A 19,113-nucleotide genomic window follows, 5' to 3' on the forward strand; every position below is an offset into this window, starting at 1 on the left:
TCTCCAGTCAGAGACTTCAGGAAGCCATTTTGTAGTTGGATACCACTGGCTGTTTCTTATTTTAGAAAATCTCAAATAGATGTTATCTCTGGAGAGGAAGCAGGTAGAAATACGCCGTTCTCCTGCTCCTAAGAAGGAAATAAATAAATAAAGAGCTAATCTGAAGAAAGGTATTCGGAAGGCCAAGACTGATTATAAGAGGAAGATTGAGGATAACAATGAGGCAGATGTGGTGAGGGATTCAACAAATTACAAGCCATCAACTGACCAATGCCATCCCTGCTGAGGGGAATGCTTCATTGGCAGAGGAACTGAATCATTTCTTTGCTCGCTTTGAAGTGGAGACATCAGAGACAGATAAAATACAATCACCAGCCAATTGTAGCCCCTACCTCATTGTGGAAGAACAGGAGGTGAGGAGCATTCTGAGGGCTGTGGACCCTAGAAAAGCTGCTGGTCCTGATGGTACCTCTGGCCTAGTGCTTAAAGACTGTGCTGATCAGTTGGCTGGAGTCTTTACCAGGATCTTCAATCAGTCTTTATCCCAGTTCACTATTCCATCTTGTTTGAAGGCTTCCACCATTGTTCCGTTGCCAAAGAAGTTCCCTATCAATAACCTCAATGATTACAGACCAGTGGCACTCACTCCTATCATCATGAAGTGCTTTGAGAAATTGGTCTGCCGGCACATCATTTCCGCATACATTTGATAAACACCAGTTTGCATACAAAAAAAAAAATAGATCTACGGAGGACACTATAGCCATCACTCTTCACACTGCTCTGACTCATCTAGAACAGTGGGGGGGGGCTATGTGAGGATGCTTTTTGTGGATTTTAGTTCTGCATTTAACACAATTCTTCCACATAGACTAGTGTCTAAACATCCAGACCTTGGACTTTCTAATTCAATCTGCCTTTGGATTATGAATTTCCTGTCTGGCTGCTTACAGAGGGTCAGATAAGGTAATAACACCTCTTCAGCCCTTATTCTTAACACTGGTACACCACAGGGTTGTGTGTTGAGTCCCTTACTCTATACTCTTTATGTGCATGACTGCATTCCCACTCACGCTAGTAATACTATTGCTAAATTTGCAGTTGATACAACAGTGGTGGGACTTATCTCTGGGGAGGAATGAGTCTGCCTACCGAGATGAGGTGGACCAGTTGCTTTTGTGGTGTGGAGACAATAACTTGGTCCTCAACACCAGTAAGACCAAGGAGCTTTTAGTGAATTATAGAAGGAACAGATCAGACATCCAGCCCTTGCTTATCAATGGAGACCAAGTGGAGCAACTGGCCAGTTTTAAGTTTCTGGGTGTTACGCTAAAAGAGGACCTGACCTGGAGTGCTCACATTGCAGCTCTGGTCAAAAGGGCCCAGCAGAGATTATACTACCTGAGACTTCTCAGAAAACAACAACTGAATGAAAAATTGCTGGTGACCTTCTACCGCTGCACCACAGAGAGCATTTTAATATACTGCATGTTGTGGCTCCGGGTTTGGATTCTGCTCCTGTGGCAGATATGAGTTCAAGTGATGAGGACATGGCAGCAAAATATGAGCCGGCATTGCTTAGTGATTGGAATAGTAACCAGGATGAGGAGATGGATGTAACAAGGGAAGACAGACCTGAAGTATTAGAGTTGTCAGGACCTTCGACCTCCTCTGGTTCTTTATCTGATCAGCAGCCGGGAATGGCTGACAGGGAAGGCATAAGAGAGTTTTCCAGCGGAGATGAGAATCTGGAAAACTTATGGTTAGACGTCAGGAACAGGAGGAGGCTAAGGAGACAAACCCAGTTAGAAAGAAAGAGGAGAGCGAGTAACTAATTAGGCAAATTAGCACATTTCCTAAGTGAATAAAAGGACACGGCTGGGCTGTTGGAATTCGCCAGAAGCAAAGTGACTAATTGGGAGTGAAGACATTGCAGCCGAAGCTCTGAGGCTTGTGATTTACTGCCACGACAGAATTGCCAACAGAGTAAGGATTTATGACTGTGTATTGGGACTCGAGCCAGCCGTTCTCTTGTGGGACTTTGTTTTGGTTTGAATTAGTTTTGAAACGGCTGCTTTTCGTTTTCCTTGCCTGCAATTAAAGGGGAGACATAACAACTGCACCTCTGTATGGTTTGCCAATTGCACAGTGGCAGATAGGAAAGCACTCCAGAGGGTTAACATCATTGCCCAGAAGATCATTGGTTGCCCTCTTCCCTGTTTGGAAGAGCTTTATAGCTCCCGCTGCCTTAAGAAAGTTCAAAACATTCTCAAAGATCCATCTCATCCTGGGAACCCTTTTTTTGAACTATTACCATCTGGCAGACGGTACAGAAAAATAAAAACAAGGACAAATAGGCTGAAAAACAGCTTCTATCCCAGGGCAGTAGCTCTTTTGAATTCTGCTGTATAGTGCAGAATTTATGCGGTGTCGGGGGTTTTCGGTTCAATGTGTGGAGGGTGAAGGATATGTGTTTGTGTTTATTTTCATGGTTATGATGTGCATTGAAGATGGTGTTTGATTTCATTGTACAAGGTGCAATGACAATAAAGTAAACTAAATTAAACTAAATTAAAACTGATGCATCATGTGCCATTTCGCATTGGATGTATTTTCTATTTCTGTTTAAATATGTCAGTGACAAAGTAATTCCTTGGCTTGATGTAATGCGAAACTTCATCACAGGTTTCAGCCTTTTTAGCTCAGATAATTCCATATCAATGCTGTGAAGCCATGATGGCACAGTAGTTAGAATGCAGTACTGCAGGCTACTTCAGTTGCCTGCCGGCTGCCTGCACTCAAGGTTGACTTAGCCTTCCCTCTTTCTGAAGTTGGTAAAATGAGGACCCAGATTGATGGAAGCAATAGACTGACTCTGTAAACAACTTAAAGAGGGCTGTAAAGCACTGTGAAGCAGTATATAAGTCAAAATGCTATGACAACCGGGCGTTGGCATATGAGGATTAACTACTTCTGTTTGATCTCTCCTGCACCTTGGAATTAGGGATGAAATTTCCATTGCAAACATGCAACTTAAGATCTACAGAGGACACTATAGCTGTACGAAGAAATGTAACCCGGGATTATGCTACTTTCAAAAAAGATGTTTTATTTGTATTTGTTTTCTCTTTGTGAAAACTCAAATAAAATTTACCAAAAAAAAAAAAAAATCACCAGATGAGTCCCTCAGAAAAAAGAACAGAACACATGCGATTCACCATTCGGCCACTGTAGGGCGAACGCCAGAGGTGAATTACCATAGGAGAATGGGAGCGAAGTGACATTCTGCGTTCCGTCTAGGACCCAGCACTCTGTCCCTTTTGCACCCTTTCAGCACCGGAAGAGGTTTAAACGGGTGCTGGAAGCGGTGCTCAGCACTAGCCGCGTTGCCCCGGGAACAGATTCCCAGAGAAGAGGAAGGGTCCTGGGGGAATCCTTCACCCCATCATAGCCTGGAGAGAGATCTGAGGTGGGAGATGGGGAGAGCTTGGAGGGCAAGTCTGGAGCAGGAAAGAAGAACATGGTTGCAAGGGAGGAACTGCAGGAGATTGTGCCCGCCTTCTCCTTCTGTGCTGGAGGACACTAAAATAGGGTTGGATCCTCAGCAGTTCAATTTCTCTTAGGAGGGTGAGTGAACCAGGACCTCATCAACCCCTGTGTCTCATGTGAACAGTTGCTCAGCCTCTTTGTGTTTTGGGAATCTGCCTGTGTGTAATTCTGTTAGGGAACCCTAAAGAAAGGGAACATACAAAGCAGGTCACTTTGGGGCATTTAATTTTTTTAAAAGTGAGTTTTTATGTTTTGTTCACTTGTTAGAGTTTGTGTAAACCCCCTTGTAGGTAAATGCAGATTTAGGTTTCTGAGAAAAAGAGCAACTGAAAATGATCCAAAATATATTCGTTCAGTGTTCTGAGTCCATGATGGAGACCAATCTTAAAGTTTTTACCAAACACACATTCATGCACACGGATTAAGTGCTCAATGTCACTGTAATGGAGCTCAGGAAAACATACCTTTCCATTAGAATGATATTATAATTGGGGATTAAATACACCACTTTCTAATTAATCTTAGATACAGAAATTGGAAGCCATTTGTAACTCCCCTTCTGGAGACAAAAAATTGGATAGAGACAGCTACAGGAATGGTACTATGAATAGAAAGGTGTTTGGAGATCCACAAGATTCCCTGAACCCATTTGGAGTTGCACTACAGGACAGGAAAAAAAATGAAAAGCCAATCTTTAACAAGCGAGGAAATTGGAAAAGGCCCTTCTGGTGTTCAGCCTGGGAGCTGTGGGGAGATCTGGGCAAGAACTGGGCAGAAGATCCCGGAGGAGAAATCCACCCTTTCAGAAGTTCAGCCCTGGAACTTCAGGGGCTTCCAATACAAGGAGGATGAAGGTCCCCGAGGACTTTGCAGCCGACTCCATTCCTTTTGTAATCGATGGTTGAGACCAGAAAAGCACACAAAAGCGCAGATGCTGGACCTGGTTGTTTTGGAGCAGTTCCTGGCGCTTCTGCCCCTGGAGATGGAGAGCTGGGTGCGGGAGTGTGGAGCAGAGACCAGCTCCCAGGCGGTGGCCCTGGTGGAAGGCTTCCTCCTGAGCCAGGCGGAGGAGAAGAAGGAGCAGGTTGAGTTACAGGTGAGAGACCTTCATGTGGGAGCTCAGGACTGGTTAAATATAACAAACAGTATTTCTGAACTCTTAAACTTTGCCTACCAGAGTTTCTTAGCATTCATTATATGTGGAAATAATTCTGGTAGGAGATTGTTCTGTTATTTGTGATAGACATTCCTTTCCTTCTTTCCAACCTCACTAATGGGTTTCTGGGGCTTTTGAGGGCTGTTCACAGAAGAAGAATCCAGGTTTTAATGTGTATGGTCAATTTATTCTTCTTGTTTCCTGCCTACTTTTTCAAGTCCTTCACGGTGGAGATCAGAGATCCGAAGAGATGGAGGCATCCATCAAGTTCATCTCAGGAAATATTTTTCAGGAGGATCTCTCAGGATGATCCAAATCAAGACACAACCAGAGGTAATACAAGGCTCTCCCATTCCGCAGAGAGATCTCAGCAGTCTCATCTATTGTATGTCTTCTCTTCTATAGAACACCACCTCCTATAGTATGAATTATGCAGTTTAAATTCTGTTTCCCTCACAGGGAAGAATAGAAAGAAGTGTGCCCTTCCTGAATGTGGATCTGAAACAGTGGTTGAAACTCCAATTCAGGTAAGAAGAGGAAATTTATTAGTATTGTATTTTCCTCTTCCTTCAGAAGGTCAAGGTGGTGTACATAATACAGTCTCCTTCCATTAATCTTTTTTAAGACTAGTACTTTAAAAAATTGCTACTTGTTGCCAATTATTATTACAATAATTGTAATTATGTAATTATTCTAACCCCTTTTCAAATAATCCTTCATGATGCCAATTCTTTTTGTAATTCTTTGAGTTGGATTTGTGTAAGGATGCTCAAAAGTAATTGAATATTTACACTGGCAAATTGCCATTTTTAAAAAAGCTTTGTTTACAATCGCTGATAAGAAAACTAAGTGGAGCAGATTAAAATAAAACACTATTAAAAGCCAATGTGATTTCATAGAAATTCTGAAAAAGCACATAATGAAAGCATTTTTGGCTTGCAAAGTAAATGCTTTGATTTGTGCCTGAATTTGGAGGCCAAACAATCCAGCTTTGCAAAAGGCAAAAATGTCCTCCTCAGGAAATTTCTTCCACTTTGTTATCTTCCATTCAGCTAATGCCTCGGACTAGAAGCAACTTCCTTACAATCCGAGAAGAAGCAGAAGCCAAATCCCGAGCTGAGTTTTCCCAGCACTTTCATGAAGGGGTTGAGGATAGATAGGACTGCAGCTTCTTGGTATACCATGGGCCATTCACTAAATGCTGCAAAAAATGCCCCTCCGCAGAGAGATCCCCACATTTCCTTCTGGAAACATAGGGAGGATTGGAGTCATTAATATGTGGGGTTTCCAAGGCCCATCTGCCAGTTGATTCTCTCCAGAAGTCTTCTAATGGTGGACGGATGAATGGCAAAATTGGGGTTATTTTCACCGAAAGGCTCTGACAGTCCTAGAGAATCAATAAAGCCTGATTTTTGATCAAATCTACCCAAAACATTCCTTCAATCCAAACCTTTTCTCTGTCCAATTTTTCACATAAACCCTGGAATGCTACTTAGCAGAGCCATTTTCCTTGGTGCGTAGCTTTGCTTTGGGAATTTATAAACAATGAGACCGGTTTTTTTACAATTCCTCCTGGACCTTCAGTGTGCTCTCTTTCCCTGTCAGGAGGGCCTTGTCTCCTTCGAGGAGGTGGCTGTGTATTTCTCTCAGGAGGAATGGTCTCAGCTGGATCCTGACCAAAAAGCTCTGCATTGGGAAGTCATGCTGGAAAATTACAGCAACGTGGCCTCGCTTGGTAAGGGTTTTTCCTATTCTCCAATCAGTTCAGGAAGACATTTTGTAATTATAGGCTGTTTCTGATTATTATAATTATTAATATTGTTGTTGTTACCAAAATGTTGTGCTATTTTCAGAGTTATGATTCATGCATGTAGAAATTACGTCATGCCGTTATAAGCATGCAAACATGCAGTGTATTGGAATCAGGCAAATATCAGAAGGCAATTATTATAAATTCTGACAGATTGATCTTTTTCCCTAACCTTGCTATCATTTTTATTGCTGTTCTCTTTTGAAGGTGATAATGGGCAGGACCATAAAGAGTCAAGGGAATCATTCCAAGGGTTCAGACATGGAGACGTAATGGAGAAGCCTGAAATTCAAATGGAATTCCAAAGGCAGGAGAGACATCAGTCAAATAATTGGAATGAGGGAAGCTCATCTTCCATTGAGGCTCAGATGCAGTTTCTTGAGCAACCAAGGAAAATGAAGAAAAAATATATTGGGAAAGGTATAAGACCGTCCAAAGACACATTAGATGTAACTGGACACTATCTGACCCAAGCCAAAGGACAAGAGTGTATATACCAAGATAATAGAAAAGAATCCAATTGGATTTTCACACTTTCTCAAGAAAATGGGTCTCTTCCATCACATAAAGGTATTCACCTGGGAGAGAAGCCGAATAAATTATTTGAGCATGGAAAAAGCTTTGGTGAAAACAAGATTCATAAAAGGATCCACACAGAGGAAAAACCATATAAATGCATGGAGTGTGGAAAGGGCTTCAGTAAACCCAGTAGTCTTACTTCCCATAAAAGGATCCACACGGGGGAGAAGCCATTTAAATGCTTGAAGTGTGGAAAGGGGTTTAGTTGCAACAGTAATCTTACTTCCCATAAAAGGATCCACACAGGGGAGAGGCCATATAAATGCATTGACTGTGGAAAGGACTTCAGTTGCAACAGTAATCTTACTTCCCATAAAAGGATCCACACGGGGGAGAAGCCATTTAAATGCTTGGAGTGCGGAAAGGACTTTAGTTGTAACAGTAGTCTTACTTCCCACAAAAGGATCCACACGGGAGAAAAACCATATCAGTGCATTGAGTGCGGAAAGGACTTTAGTTGTAATAGTAGTCTGACATCCCATAAAAGGATCCACACAGGTGAGAAACCATATAAATGCATTGAGTGTGGAATGGACTTCAGAGAAAATAGTGCTCTTACAACCCATAAAAGGATCCATGCAGGGGAGAGTCCTTACAAATGCATGGAATGTGGAAAGACTTTTACTCATAGCAGTCACCTTGCTTCTCATACACGGATCCACACAGGAGAGAATAACCATATAAATTCATGGACTGTGTAACAGGGTTCGTAAAATTGCATCCCTGATGAGACACAGGATAATTCACACAGGTGATCTGTGTGGAAAGGGCTTCAACAAAGAGAATAATCTTACATCCCATGAAAGGATCGACACAGGAGAGAAGCCATATAAATGCATGGAATGTGGGAAGAGCTTCAGCAAACAGAGTGGTCTTACTTCCCATAGAAGGATCCACACAGGGGAGAAACAATATAAATGCATGGAGTGTGGAAAGTCTTTTAGTCACAGCCATCACCTTACTTAAATGGATCCACACAATGGGAAGGCTAAGATAAATGCATGGACTTTGGAGAAAGCTTTAAGAAGAGAAATGACCTAATTTCCCATACAGAGATAAGTTTGGATGGGAACTTATGTTAATTCTAGAAAGTTACATTTATGAATGTTCGTATTTACAGAGACTGACCTTGCAAACGATTTTTTTTTCTTGGCTGGATCCTTCCTATTGTCTGACTGAGGGATGTGAATTTTCTAATGAAAATAAAAACAATGAGCAAGTGCCAGTTGAATTATGACCTGGATTATTCACGGTCTCTATATTTAAGTATGATTTATTTTCTTTTCAGAAGTGAGATTCCTACTCCCCACTTGTTTGTTCTTCCCACTTAATCACACTCAAAAGGATTTAAATTCCCCTTCTTTTTCCTAATCTTTCAATTGTTTCCCCTCCTTTTGTCATTCATTAAAAGACACTCAATTAGAGTATTTTTCCCTGTCCTCAGAAAAGTTGGAAATGGTGCAACAGAGAGATTCTAGGCTTTTTAAAATATGTCTATAATCCAAAGCGAATTCAAGTTCCATCAAAGTAGAGAGAGAGGTAGAATTTGAAATTGAGTTGTCCCATTGCATAATTGTGATATTGCATTAATTGTGACAAGCAAGAGGTTTTCTACTTTGAATTTGTCATGATTCCCCTTCCTCTCTTTTGTCCCAAGTTAGGGATACTCACTAAAATAACAAAGTGATGCCAATGTTCTGTCATTGGAAAACATTCTGCAAGAATTGATGACAATTGGAAATTGGTGTGTCCAAAATAAGTAAGGTGGAATTAATAAAAACTATTTCATAAAACTACTTCTGGTCCTCCCAAAAAGACTCAGAGTTGCATCCACAATGTTGAACTGTGACCTGAGCCAGGTACTGTGTATGGAGAAGAATAGAGCCTTATTCAGTGAAAGGCCTCATAATCTGGGGGAATTGTCACATGGATATCAATGTACAGTGTGTGAGAAGAGCTGAAGGAATGAAGGATTCCTCTCTCTGTAAAGGACCTAGAATGATGAGAAGCCGCCCCAAATGCATTGCAAAATCTTTTTTCAAGCATTACGGCCATATTTTACTCTTCTAAAGTGTGATGAAGACTAAGAAGTCATCTAAATTTGATTTAAATAAAATTACTTAAATATCAATGGTATAGTTACTTTCTAGTCGTATATTAAGCTCTTTTTAGTTGTATTAAAATATAGTAACATTCTAATAATTGGAAGAATTTGGGTGGGGGCATGGTCAGGGTTTCAAAGGCTTGTGTTGGTTTGAATTTGTTTATTCAGGATTTTGCTCATTTTGAGGCCTCCTTGAATCTCTAGAGATCCTTCAGAGTGGCTGTTTTTGTAGCGGTGGTTTTAAAATGGCCACCATGAAGTGGAAGAACAGCCCAGGAAACTAAGACTATGCTGGAGAGGAGAAGTAGCAAGCAGAGTGTGAACCGGGCAAAATGCACGGATTTTGAGGTACCCCGGTATTAAAAATATAGTACTATATTGGAGGAAAATGTGTGGAAGCTGCGACCAAAGAAAGTGAGAAGGAAATTGGATTTTATAAAATTGGCTTGACTTATTGTATTGGATTAATTTGGAGGAGAAAATTTAAAGGAAAATATTTGAACACAAAAAAGGTTTAGAAATTAAACTGGACAACTATTGCATTATTGGCACTTCAAGGGCATAACTAAATGCTGAAATTGAATGTTGAAATGAAAAGAAATAATAGCTAATGATTGAAATTAGCTAATTTAATAAAAGTACTATATTTATCCTGGAAGATGGCGATCCTGGAAGATGGCGATCCTGGAAGATGGCGACCAAGGCAGCTGCATAGCCACGCCGCTGGGAGCCCGAAGAGAGAAAAGTACCAGTAACTAAATTCAGATACAGGAATAGAGGTAACAAAAGTAACAAAAATACATAGATTAGGTCCTCGGGATCTACAAAGTAGCAGCGTAAGGATTCGGACGGGAGCAACCAGCCGATCTGGAGTGAGGGGATCCTGCCAGGGTCCAGGAATCCCGTTTAAGCAGCTTTCCTTTGTTGGGGAGACGACGGGCAGCGAAGGAAGAAAAAAGTCGGAGGAGACGCGCTGCCGCTGCTACCGCCTCGCTCCGAAGAGAGAGGGAGGAAAGCTCCAACTGTGGCTTTTCCCTCGGACTGCTGAGTGAGAATCCGACTTTTCCCAGGAGCTACCCAGCCCAGAGAACGATCACCTTTGGAGCCGGTGAGAGCCCAGAGCGATCATCTTTGGAGTTGGTGAGATTCATCCCATCCTTACAGGGCGGTAAGCACCGGGAGCTGTGAGTCTGTCTCCAGAAGTTTGCAGCCAGGGTGTGAAGCAGACTGCCTCCTCCCTGCCGCCCCATTTCCCTCTTCCTCTCTTCTCCCCGCCAAATTGCTAATCCGGACTCCAGGAGTGATAGAAACAGAGGTATATTGAAGCCGTAAAAATATAAACTGTTTGAATTTACCAGTGCAAGACGTGCCTCTTTCTCTTAAAAGCAACAAACTTTGAAAGTGTATTCAGTTATCTAGGAGGGGCCCAGAAATCTCATTCATCAAGGGAAAACAAAAACAAATAGTTTCCTGTGAGCTGTTCAATCTGTCTCTGCTGAATCAAAGTCTGCTTGCAAAAAAAAAAAAAGGAAAGAAGAATAGCTGGTTTTCCTCTGTTCTTAGAAGCGAAGCCCTTTCCTTCACTCGGTCAAAAACCCTTGGAACCTTGTATTACAACTTCCTGTTTACAGAGTAATAGCGATCTGCTATTCAAAGAGCGATAAATCCCTCTCATCCAGCTGCTAGTAAAACAATTAACCCGTTCCTTGCAGACTCTTAATACTACCTCATTACCTCAAAACTTACAACTTTTCTACCTCATCACCTATATCAACGATTAGATAATCAATTTCTACAAAATATTTTATTAATGGTTTAATTGATTTATTGTTTTTAATTGATTAGTGTGATTAGAGTGTTTAGTGCAAATAGTGTGATTACTGACTAGTTTAAAAGATCAAAATTCATGTAATTTAATTGAATAGCAAAATCATTGATTTAGTGAATTTAAATCAACAGTGTGATTAATGATTAGTGTAATTAATTGATTAGTGATTAGAGTAATTAATTGATCAGGCTGATTGTTGCTCAGGAATATTATCTGACTTGAGAGATTACTGCAATTGATTGTTTGATGTAATATTGGCTATATAGATTACCCAAAATTGTTCCTTTAATTAATTCAATCAACGTACTATTTTTAACAACCCTACCATGCCAAAAAGAAAATCGTACGCCTATCCACAACCTAAAGAGAAGATAATCCCCACCAATGAACCACAAGACTCCTGCACATGCCTTAAATGCTACAAAAATCTAAAGGACAATGAAAACTCCATCAAATGTTCTCTGTGTAAAAAATACACTCATCATGACTGCTTGGGATTACCTGAGCAAATGATTCAATACCTAGAATCATCCAATGAGTTTCCATATTTCTGCAAATCATGCAGACCCAAACTGGATCTGTCTGTAAGAGTTGATACCATTGAAACCATTGAAACATCCCCTACCATCGAAACCATTAAAACATCCCTCAACACCATAGTAGCATCCCTGGACGCCGTAAAAGAAAGAATATCCAACCTTGAAAAAAAAGACACAACGCAAAAACCTGAACATCCAATAGATACAAACCACATCTCTACCCAACAACCACAATCCAATCCAAAACCCAATCCACAAATAAACACAACCCAGACAAATATTGACATCCCAATCCTCATCAAAGAAGCCGTTGAGCGTGAACGGAAACGTCCAAACGCCATCTTATTTGGTCTAGAAGACATCAATGTCAATGATGACATCACAACTGTCCGAAACATCATCAGAGATTATCAAGCATCAACCATCTCCGCTGATGAAATACTTGACATTTCCCGCATCGACCGAGAGCTCAAAAATAGAGACGGCTCTGTGGCCCCACGCTTGTGCAGGGTCATTTGCAAAAATGAATCAAGCAAACGTAAATTCATTTATACTATAAACTCACTCGCCAAAACCAACACCAACCATAAGAACCTCCGTTGCCGCCTGACCTAACCATACAGCAACGTGCCCGCTCCCGTGTACTCCGCATCGAACTCAAAAACCGTCTAGACAATGGAGAGAAGGACCTGTACATTGACTACCATGCTGACTGTATCAAAAGTAAGCCACACAACCCAATACTTAGCTTTTACCCTCAACCACAACCCTACCTCAACCGATCCACCATCACACAAGACTAGGCACGCACGCCCCCAACTACCTCAATTCCAACTACTGCCGGCCTCAAATGCAAACTACTCAATGCAAGAAGCCTCGTGAATAAAATACCTGAATTTCTCATCCTCCTAAATATGGCTAACTTCGACATTATATTTGTCTGTGAAACATGGCTCAATGCATCTCTCCCTGACTCCATTACCACAGTAAGAGACTATCATGTTTACCGATCAGATCGTGAAAATCGTCGAGGAGGTGGTGTTGCTATATTCTATAAAAAAATCCTTACATCTAAAAAAATATCCAAGTTACCCAGGAGCTTGCCCTTCCTGAAACCATCATCTGTGAACTATCCTTAAATATCACAATTCGATTCTTACTATGTTACAGAGCACCTGATTATGACATCGAACATGTAAACAAGCTAAATACATTACTAACATGGGCTGCATCCTGCCCATACCCTTTTATCCTTCTTGATGATTTCAATCTACCTCATATTGACTGGACCCTAAATGACTGTACAACTGAAATCATACACACAACCTTCTATAATGCTATTACAAATCTGGGACTGGAACAACTAGTAACCAACAACCCTAGACTAAACAACTGCCTCGATCTCATCTTCTGCAATAGTTTGAATTTAATTTATGGAATACAAACTAAAGAACCCTTTTCCAGTAGTGACCACAATATGATTGACTTTTGTCTCAACATACGTCCACACAAAAATCACCACAATGATGTAATCCCCAATTGTAACTTCAAAAAAGGCAACTATGATCTTATAGACAACGATCTCTCATCCCTTGATTGGCAATCTCTATTCACTGGATGCAATACTGTTGAAGACCATTACAACATATTTTTACTTGAAGTCAAAAGAGTCATCAAACTATATGTTCCAACAACAACTCCCAAAACAAAACAAAAAAGCAGATTACCCATATCCATAAGGAAACTTCAATCCAAAAAGAGATCACTCTGGCGGAAAAACAAATCTGGTCAAGTTGCCAATTTCAAAAACCGATACAAAAATTTATGCCACCAGATAAAGACCGAATGCACCAATTATCACATTAAACAAGAGGAAAACCTTCTAAGCACCAATTCCACCCGTGCTTTTACAAATTTGTAAACAACAAACTAAAAGACTCAAGGTCCATCCCTCCTTGATAGGACCTGATGGTAAAGACTGCAACGACGACACCATTAAAGCCAACATCTTTAACACATTCTTCGGCTCAGTATTTGTAAACAGCAATGGATCATGCCCAGTATTTCCTAGCCGTACCACAGATAACAACAATGATCTAATACATATCGATTTCACAGAAGACAATGTTGAAAAATCACTACGCAATCTAAAACCATCTCTATCTATTGGACCGGATGGAATATGTGCCTACTTCTTAAGAAAGCTATCCACTGCCATAGCCAAACCTCTAAGCATAATCTTTGAAAAATCTTTCAGAACCAGCTCCTTGCCTAACCTATGGTCACAAGCCACAGTCATCCCCATCTTCAAAAGGAGACCCATGCCTAGTTGAAAATTACAGGCCAATCTCCTTATGCTGCGTCACCTGTAAAGTCATGGAATCAATTATTAACCAATCCATTATCCTCCACTTAGAGACAAACAACCTACTCTCCAATAAACAATTTGGTTTCAGAAAAAAACTATCCTGTAATCTGCAACTCTTACACTGCAAAAACATATGGACGACACAACTCGACCAGGGCAAAGCAATAGACGCAATCTACATAGACTTCTGTAAAGCCTTTGATTCAGTGGTACACGACAAACTACTCCTAAAAATAAAATCCTATGGTATCTCTGGACAACTGAATAACTGGATAGAAGCATTCCTGTCAAACAGACAACAAATGGTCAAAATCGGAGCGTCCTATCAAATCCAGTACCTGTCAATAGTGGTGTCCCCAGGGCAGTGTTCTAGGACCAACTCTCTTCATACTCTACATAAATGACCTCTGCGATCATATTAAGAGCAATTGCGTTCTTTTCGCTGATGATGTAAAGCTGTTCAATACCACAGACAATACTGCTACCCTTCAAAAAGATCTCGACTATGTATCTGAATGGTCAAACAAATGGCAACTTCAAATCTCAACAAATAAATGCTCTGTCTTACATATTGGCAAAAAAATCAGAAAATAAAATACAAGCTGAATAGTCAAGAACTTGTTGATGACCCAAGCTCTGTAAAGGACCTTGGAATACTCACCTCTAATGATCTAAGTGCTAGAGCCCACTGCAACTACATTGCCAAAAAGGCATTAAGAGCTTTTTCTCTGGTAATATCACACTACTAACCAGAGCATACAAAACATTTGCTAGACCAATACTCGAATACAGTTCATCAGTCTGGAACCCTCATTACGTATCTGATATTAGCACAATTGAGAAAGTCCAGAAATATTTCACAAGGAGAGTTCTCCACTCTTCTACTCGTTGTAGAATACCTTATGCCACCAGACTTGAAATTCTAGAACTAGAAAACCTTGAATTACGCCGTCTTCGGTCTGACTTAAGCATGGTATATAAAATCATACATTGCAATGTCCTACCTGTCAATGAATACTTCAGCTTCAACCATAACAACACAAGAGCACACAATAGATACAAACTCAAAGTAAACCGCACCAAACTTGATTGCAGGAAATACGACTTCAGCAACAGAGTGGTCAACGTCTGGAATACTCTACCCGACTCTGTAGTCTCTTCCCCAAACCCCAAAAACTTTAACCTTAGACTGTCTACTATTGACCTCACCCCTTCCTAAGAGGTCTGTAGGGGGCGTGCATAAGCGCACCAACGTGCCTACCGTCCCTGTCCTATTGTTTCTCTTATTCTTATTCTTTTATTTTTCTTATATGTACCCATTTCATGTATTCACAACTATGTATACGCTTATACTTATTATCTTGTAAACAATTGGCAAATCAAATAAATAAATAAATAAAAATAAATTTAACAAAGTTACAGTTAAGGAAGGAGTGGACTGTGGAAAAGACTCAAGAGTGCCACCTGATGGTACAGGAAAAACTTCAGTGACTTTTTTTAAAAAAGTGGTGGTCTTTCTAAGAAATTGGACTTTAGAACTTAAAAGAAAGTAAAAGAAACTCCATTATAAAAATAAAAACCCTAGAAAGAGACATTAGAATACTACAAAGGGAAAAGACACTTGAAAATATTGACATAGAACCACCTGGTGATTGTGGGAAACAGTTGGGAAAAGGGCCACTTGAAGATTTGGAATAAAGACTTAAGGACGTTGATTGTTACAAATAAACTTAAAAGACACTGGCTGAAATAATAAGACTTTGGGACTGAATACGTCAATTAGGGAAGAGGAAAGGAAAAGAGGAGAAGATACAATGGAGGAACTATTTGTTGAAATGAAATCAGATTTGCAAGATACAAGGGAAATGATGAAAATTAGATTTGAAATGTGTAATTGTATATTACAGAAATTAGAAATGGCGACCCAGCTTGTAGAAGAACAAAGTAAACCAGAGGGGGAGGATTTTAACGAAGAAGCCAGCCTTGAAGAACAAAGGGATCAACAATTATTTAAGCGGGAGGGGAAAGGAATTAAAATTAAAAATGTGGTCTGATGTGATAATAAAAGGGAAAATAGTTCAGAAAATGGAAAAAAGGAGAGGGGGAAAAGCTGAAAAGGGAAGTTCAAAAGAAAAACCAAAAGGAGGGAGAAAAAGTTAATAATTGGAATGAGAAATGGAGAGGAATAAGAATGGGGGAAAAGGGAATTAAAAGGAAGGACCAGAAAATAAAGAGAAACAGGAAGCAAACAATGAAAAGAAATTATATTGTTAAAAGAGTGAGAGACAATGGGTGAAAAAAAAAGAGGATAGGAAGGAGATTCTGCAAGGTAATAAGTTGTGATATATATGAATAAGTACCGAAAATAGATAAGTATGTAACTGATGTAATTTTTTTCTTTTTAGTTTATTTTTTCTCTCTCTTTCCTGTTATTAAAGAATTATTGCTATACTAGACATGGAATTTAATGGAATAAATATGGAATTGGGAATTTATAATAAAAATATATATTGATGGTTGACAATGTATAAGAAGAGGGGGAAAGATGATGAAATGAGAACTATTATGGAAAGATTAATATCAGTTGCTATAATTAATTGATTAGACTAATATTTTTGTAATGTATAGATGATTTATAAGGTGATTGAGGAAATGTAATGTGGAATCTGACATGTATATGTATATGTATATATATGTTTTCGTAGATTTTCATGGGTACAGGTATGCAGCTCTTGGTGTGTTCGGGTCTTTTCCCGTGTAAGATTGAGAGTATCTTGGCAACAGATTCTGTGTAGGGCTGGAGTTGTTTGGCGAGAAATTTGGCAAGATTCTGTAGAGGTGAGCCTATGGAGCTGACTATGGGTCTGAGTGGTGTTCCTTCTTTGTGTATCTTGGGGAGGCCATAGAGTTTAGGGCATCTGGATGATTTTTCTCTGGGGATGATTCTTTGCTGGATCTCTTCAAGATTCTCTACAGAATCTTGCCAAATTTCTTGCCAAACAACTCCAGCCCTACACAGAATCCATCACTTCACACATACAAAACTCTTTCCACTTCATAGAAACAATAAAAAAACAAAACCTACAACCCAGCGACCTATTCGTGAGCTTTGATGTCATATCCCTCTTCACCCAAGTACCTACTAAAGAAGCCTTGACAGCCATCCAAAACAAATACAACCCCCCTAAGCACATCCTAGATCTGACCAACCACTGCCTAACCAACACATACTTCATCCAAATGGACAAAGATACAAACAGATAGAAGGAGCATTTCTGCATGGGATGCAGACCCAAACATCTGTCTGTAAGAGTTGATACCATTGAAACCATTGAAACATCCCCCCATCGAAACCATTCATCCTCAACACCATAGTAGCATCCCTGGACGCCATGAAAGAATACACTTGAAAAAAAAAAGACACAAGCAAAAACCTGAACATCCAATACAGATCAAACCACATCTCTACCCAACAACCACAATCCAATCCAAAACCCAATCCACAAATAAACACAACCCAGACAAATATTGACATCCCAATCCTCATCAAAGAAGCCGTTGAGCGTGACGGAAACGTCAAACGCCATCTTATTTGGTCTAGAAGACATCAATGTCAATGATGACATCACAACTGTCCGAAACATCATCAGAGATTATCAAGCATCAACCATCTCCGCTGATGAAATACTTGACATTTCGCATCGACCGAGAGCTCAAAAATAGAGACCGGCTCTGTGGCCCCACGCTTGTGCAGGGTCATTTGCAAAAATGAATCAAGCAAACGTAAATTCATTTATACTATAAACTCACTCGCCAAAACCAACACCAACCATAAGAACCTCCGTTGCCGCCTGACCTAACCATACAGCAACGTGCCCGCTCCGTGTACTCCGCATCGAACTCAAAACCGTCTAGACAATGGAGAGAAGGACCTGTACATTGACTACCATGCTGACTGTATCAAAAGTAAGCCACACAACCCAATACTAGCTTTTACCCTCAACCACAACCCTACCTCAACCGATCCACCATCACACAAGACTAGGCACGCACGCCCCAACTACCTCAATTCCAACTACTGCCGGCCTCAAATGCAAACTACTCAATGCAAGAAGCCTGTGAATAAAATACCTGAATTTCTCATCCTCCTAAATATGGCTAACTTGACATTATATTTGTCTGTGAAACATGGCTCAATGCATCTCTCCCTGACTCCATTACCACAGTAAGAGACTATCATGTTTACCGATCAGATCGTGAAAATCGTCGAGGAGGTGGTGTTGCTATATTCTATAAAAAATCCTTACATCTAAAAAATATCCAAGTTACCCAGGAGCTTGCCCTTCCTGAAACCATCATCTGTGAACTATCCTTAAATATCACAATTAGATTCTTACTATGTTACAGAGCACCTGATTATGACGCCGAACATGTAAACAAGCTAAATACATTACTAACATGGGCTGCATCCTGCCCATACCCTTTATCCTTCTTGATGATTTCAATCTACCTCATATTGACTGGACCCTAAATGACTGTACAACTGAAATCATACACACAACCTTCTATAATGCTATTACAAATCTGGGACTGGAACAACTAGTAACCAACAACACTAGACTAAACAACTGCCTCGATCTCATCTTCTGCAATAGTTTGAATTTAATTTATGGAATACAAACTAAAGAACCCTTTTCAGTAGTGACCACAATATGATTGACTTTTGTCTCAACATACGTCCACACAAAAATCACCACAATGATGTAATCCCCAATTGTAACTTCAAAAAAGGCAACTATGATCTTATAGACAACGATCTCTCATCCCTTGATTGGCAATCTCTATTCACTGGATGCAATACTGTTGAAGACCATTACAACATATTTTTACTTGAAGTCAAAGAGTCATCAAACTATATGTTCCAACAACAACTCCCAAAACAAAACAAAAAAGCAGATTACCCATATCCATAAGGAAACTTCAATCCAAAAAGAGATCACTCTGGCGGAAAAACAAATCTGGTCAAGTTGCCAATTTCAAAAACCGATACAAAAATTTATGCCACCAGATAAAGACCGAATGCACCAATTATCACATTAAACAAGAGGAAAACCTTCTAAGCACCAATTCCACCCGTGCTTTTTACAAATTTGTAAACAACAAACTATAAAGACTCAAGG

General features: G+C 40.1%; 3 protein-coding genes across 4 annotated transcripts in view; all 3 read left to right on the forward strand.

The window, feature by feature from the left end:
- LOC113430684 (uncharacterized) overlaps positions 1-19,113 on the forward strand; it is a 38,903-nt gene that overhangs the window by 4,371 nt on the left and 15,419 nt on the right. The window lies entirely within an intron of this gene.
- On the forward strand, positions 3,316-8,331 carry LOC113432609 (uncharacterized). The gene is given in 7 exon segments (XM_087953653.1): positions 3,316-3,627; positions 4,075-4,645; positions 4,924-5,038; positions 5,165-5,232; positions 6,311-6,440; positions 6,723-7,782; positions 7,784-8,331. Coding segments are annotated over 6 exon segments (2,067 nt in total). The 5' UTR covers positions 3,316-3,627; positions 4,075-4,228; the 3' UTR covers positions 8,061-8,331.
- Positions 4,109-19,113, forward strand: part of LOC113429262 (uncharacterized) — a 77,485-nt gene continuing 62,480 nt past the window's right edge. The window contains exon 1 of the mRNA XM_087953735.1: positions 4,109-4,164. Coding sequence (XP_087809861.1) covers positions 4,153-4,164 — 12 coding nt within the window. The 5' untranslated portion in view covers positions 4,109-4,152. The remainder of the gene's footprint in view (positions 4,165-19,113) is intronic.

The sequence above is a fragment of the Notechis scutatus genome, chromosome 2 (assembly GCF_049901735.1).
Source record: "Notechis scutatus isolate UNSWTSFEM ecotype Mainland chromosome 2, rNotScu1.2, whole genome shotgun sequence".
NCBI classification, from domain to species: domain Eukaryota; kingdom Metazoa; phylum Chordata; class Lepidosauria; order Squamata; family Elapidae; genus Notechis; species Notechis scutatus.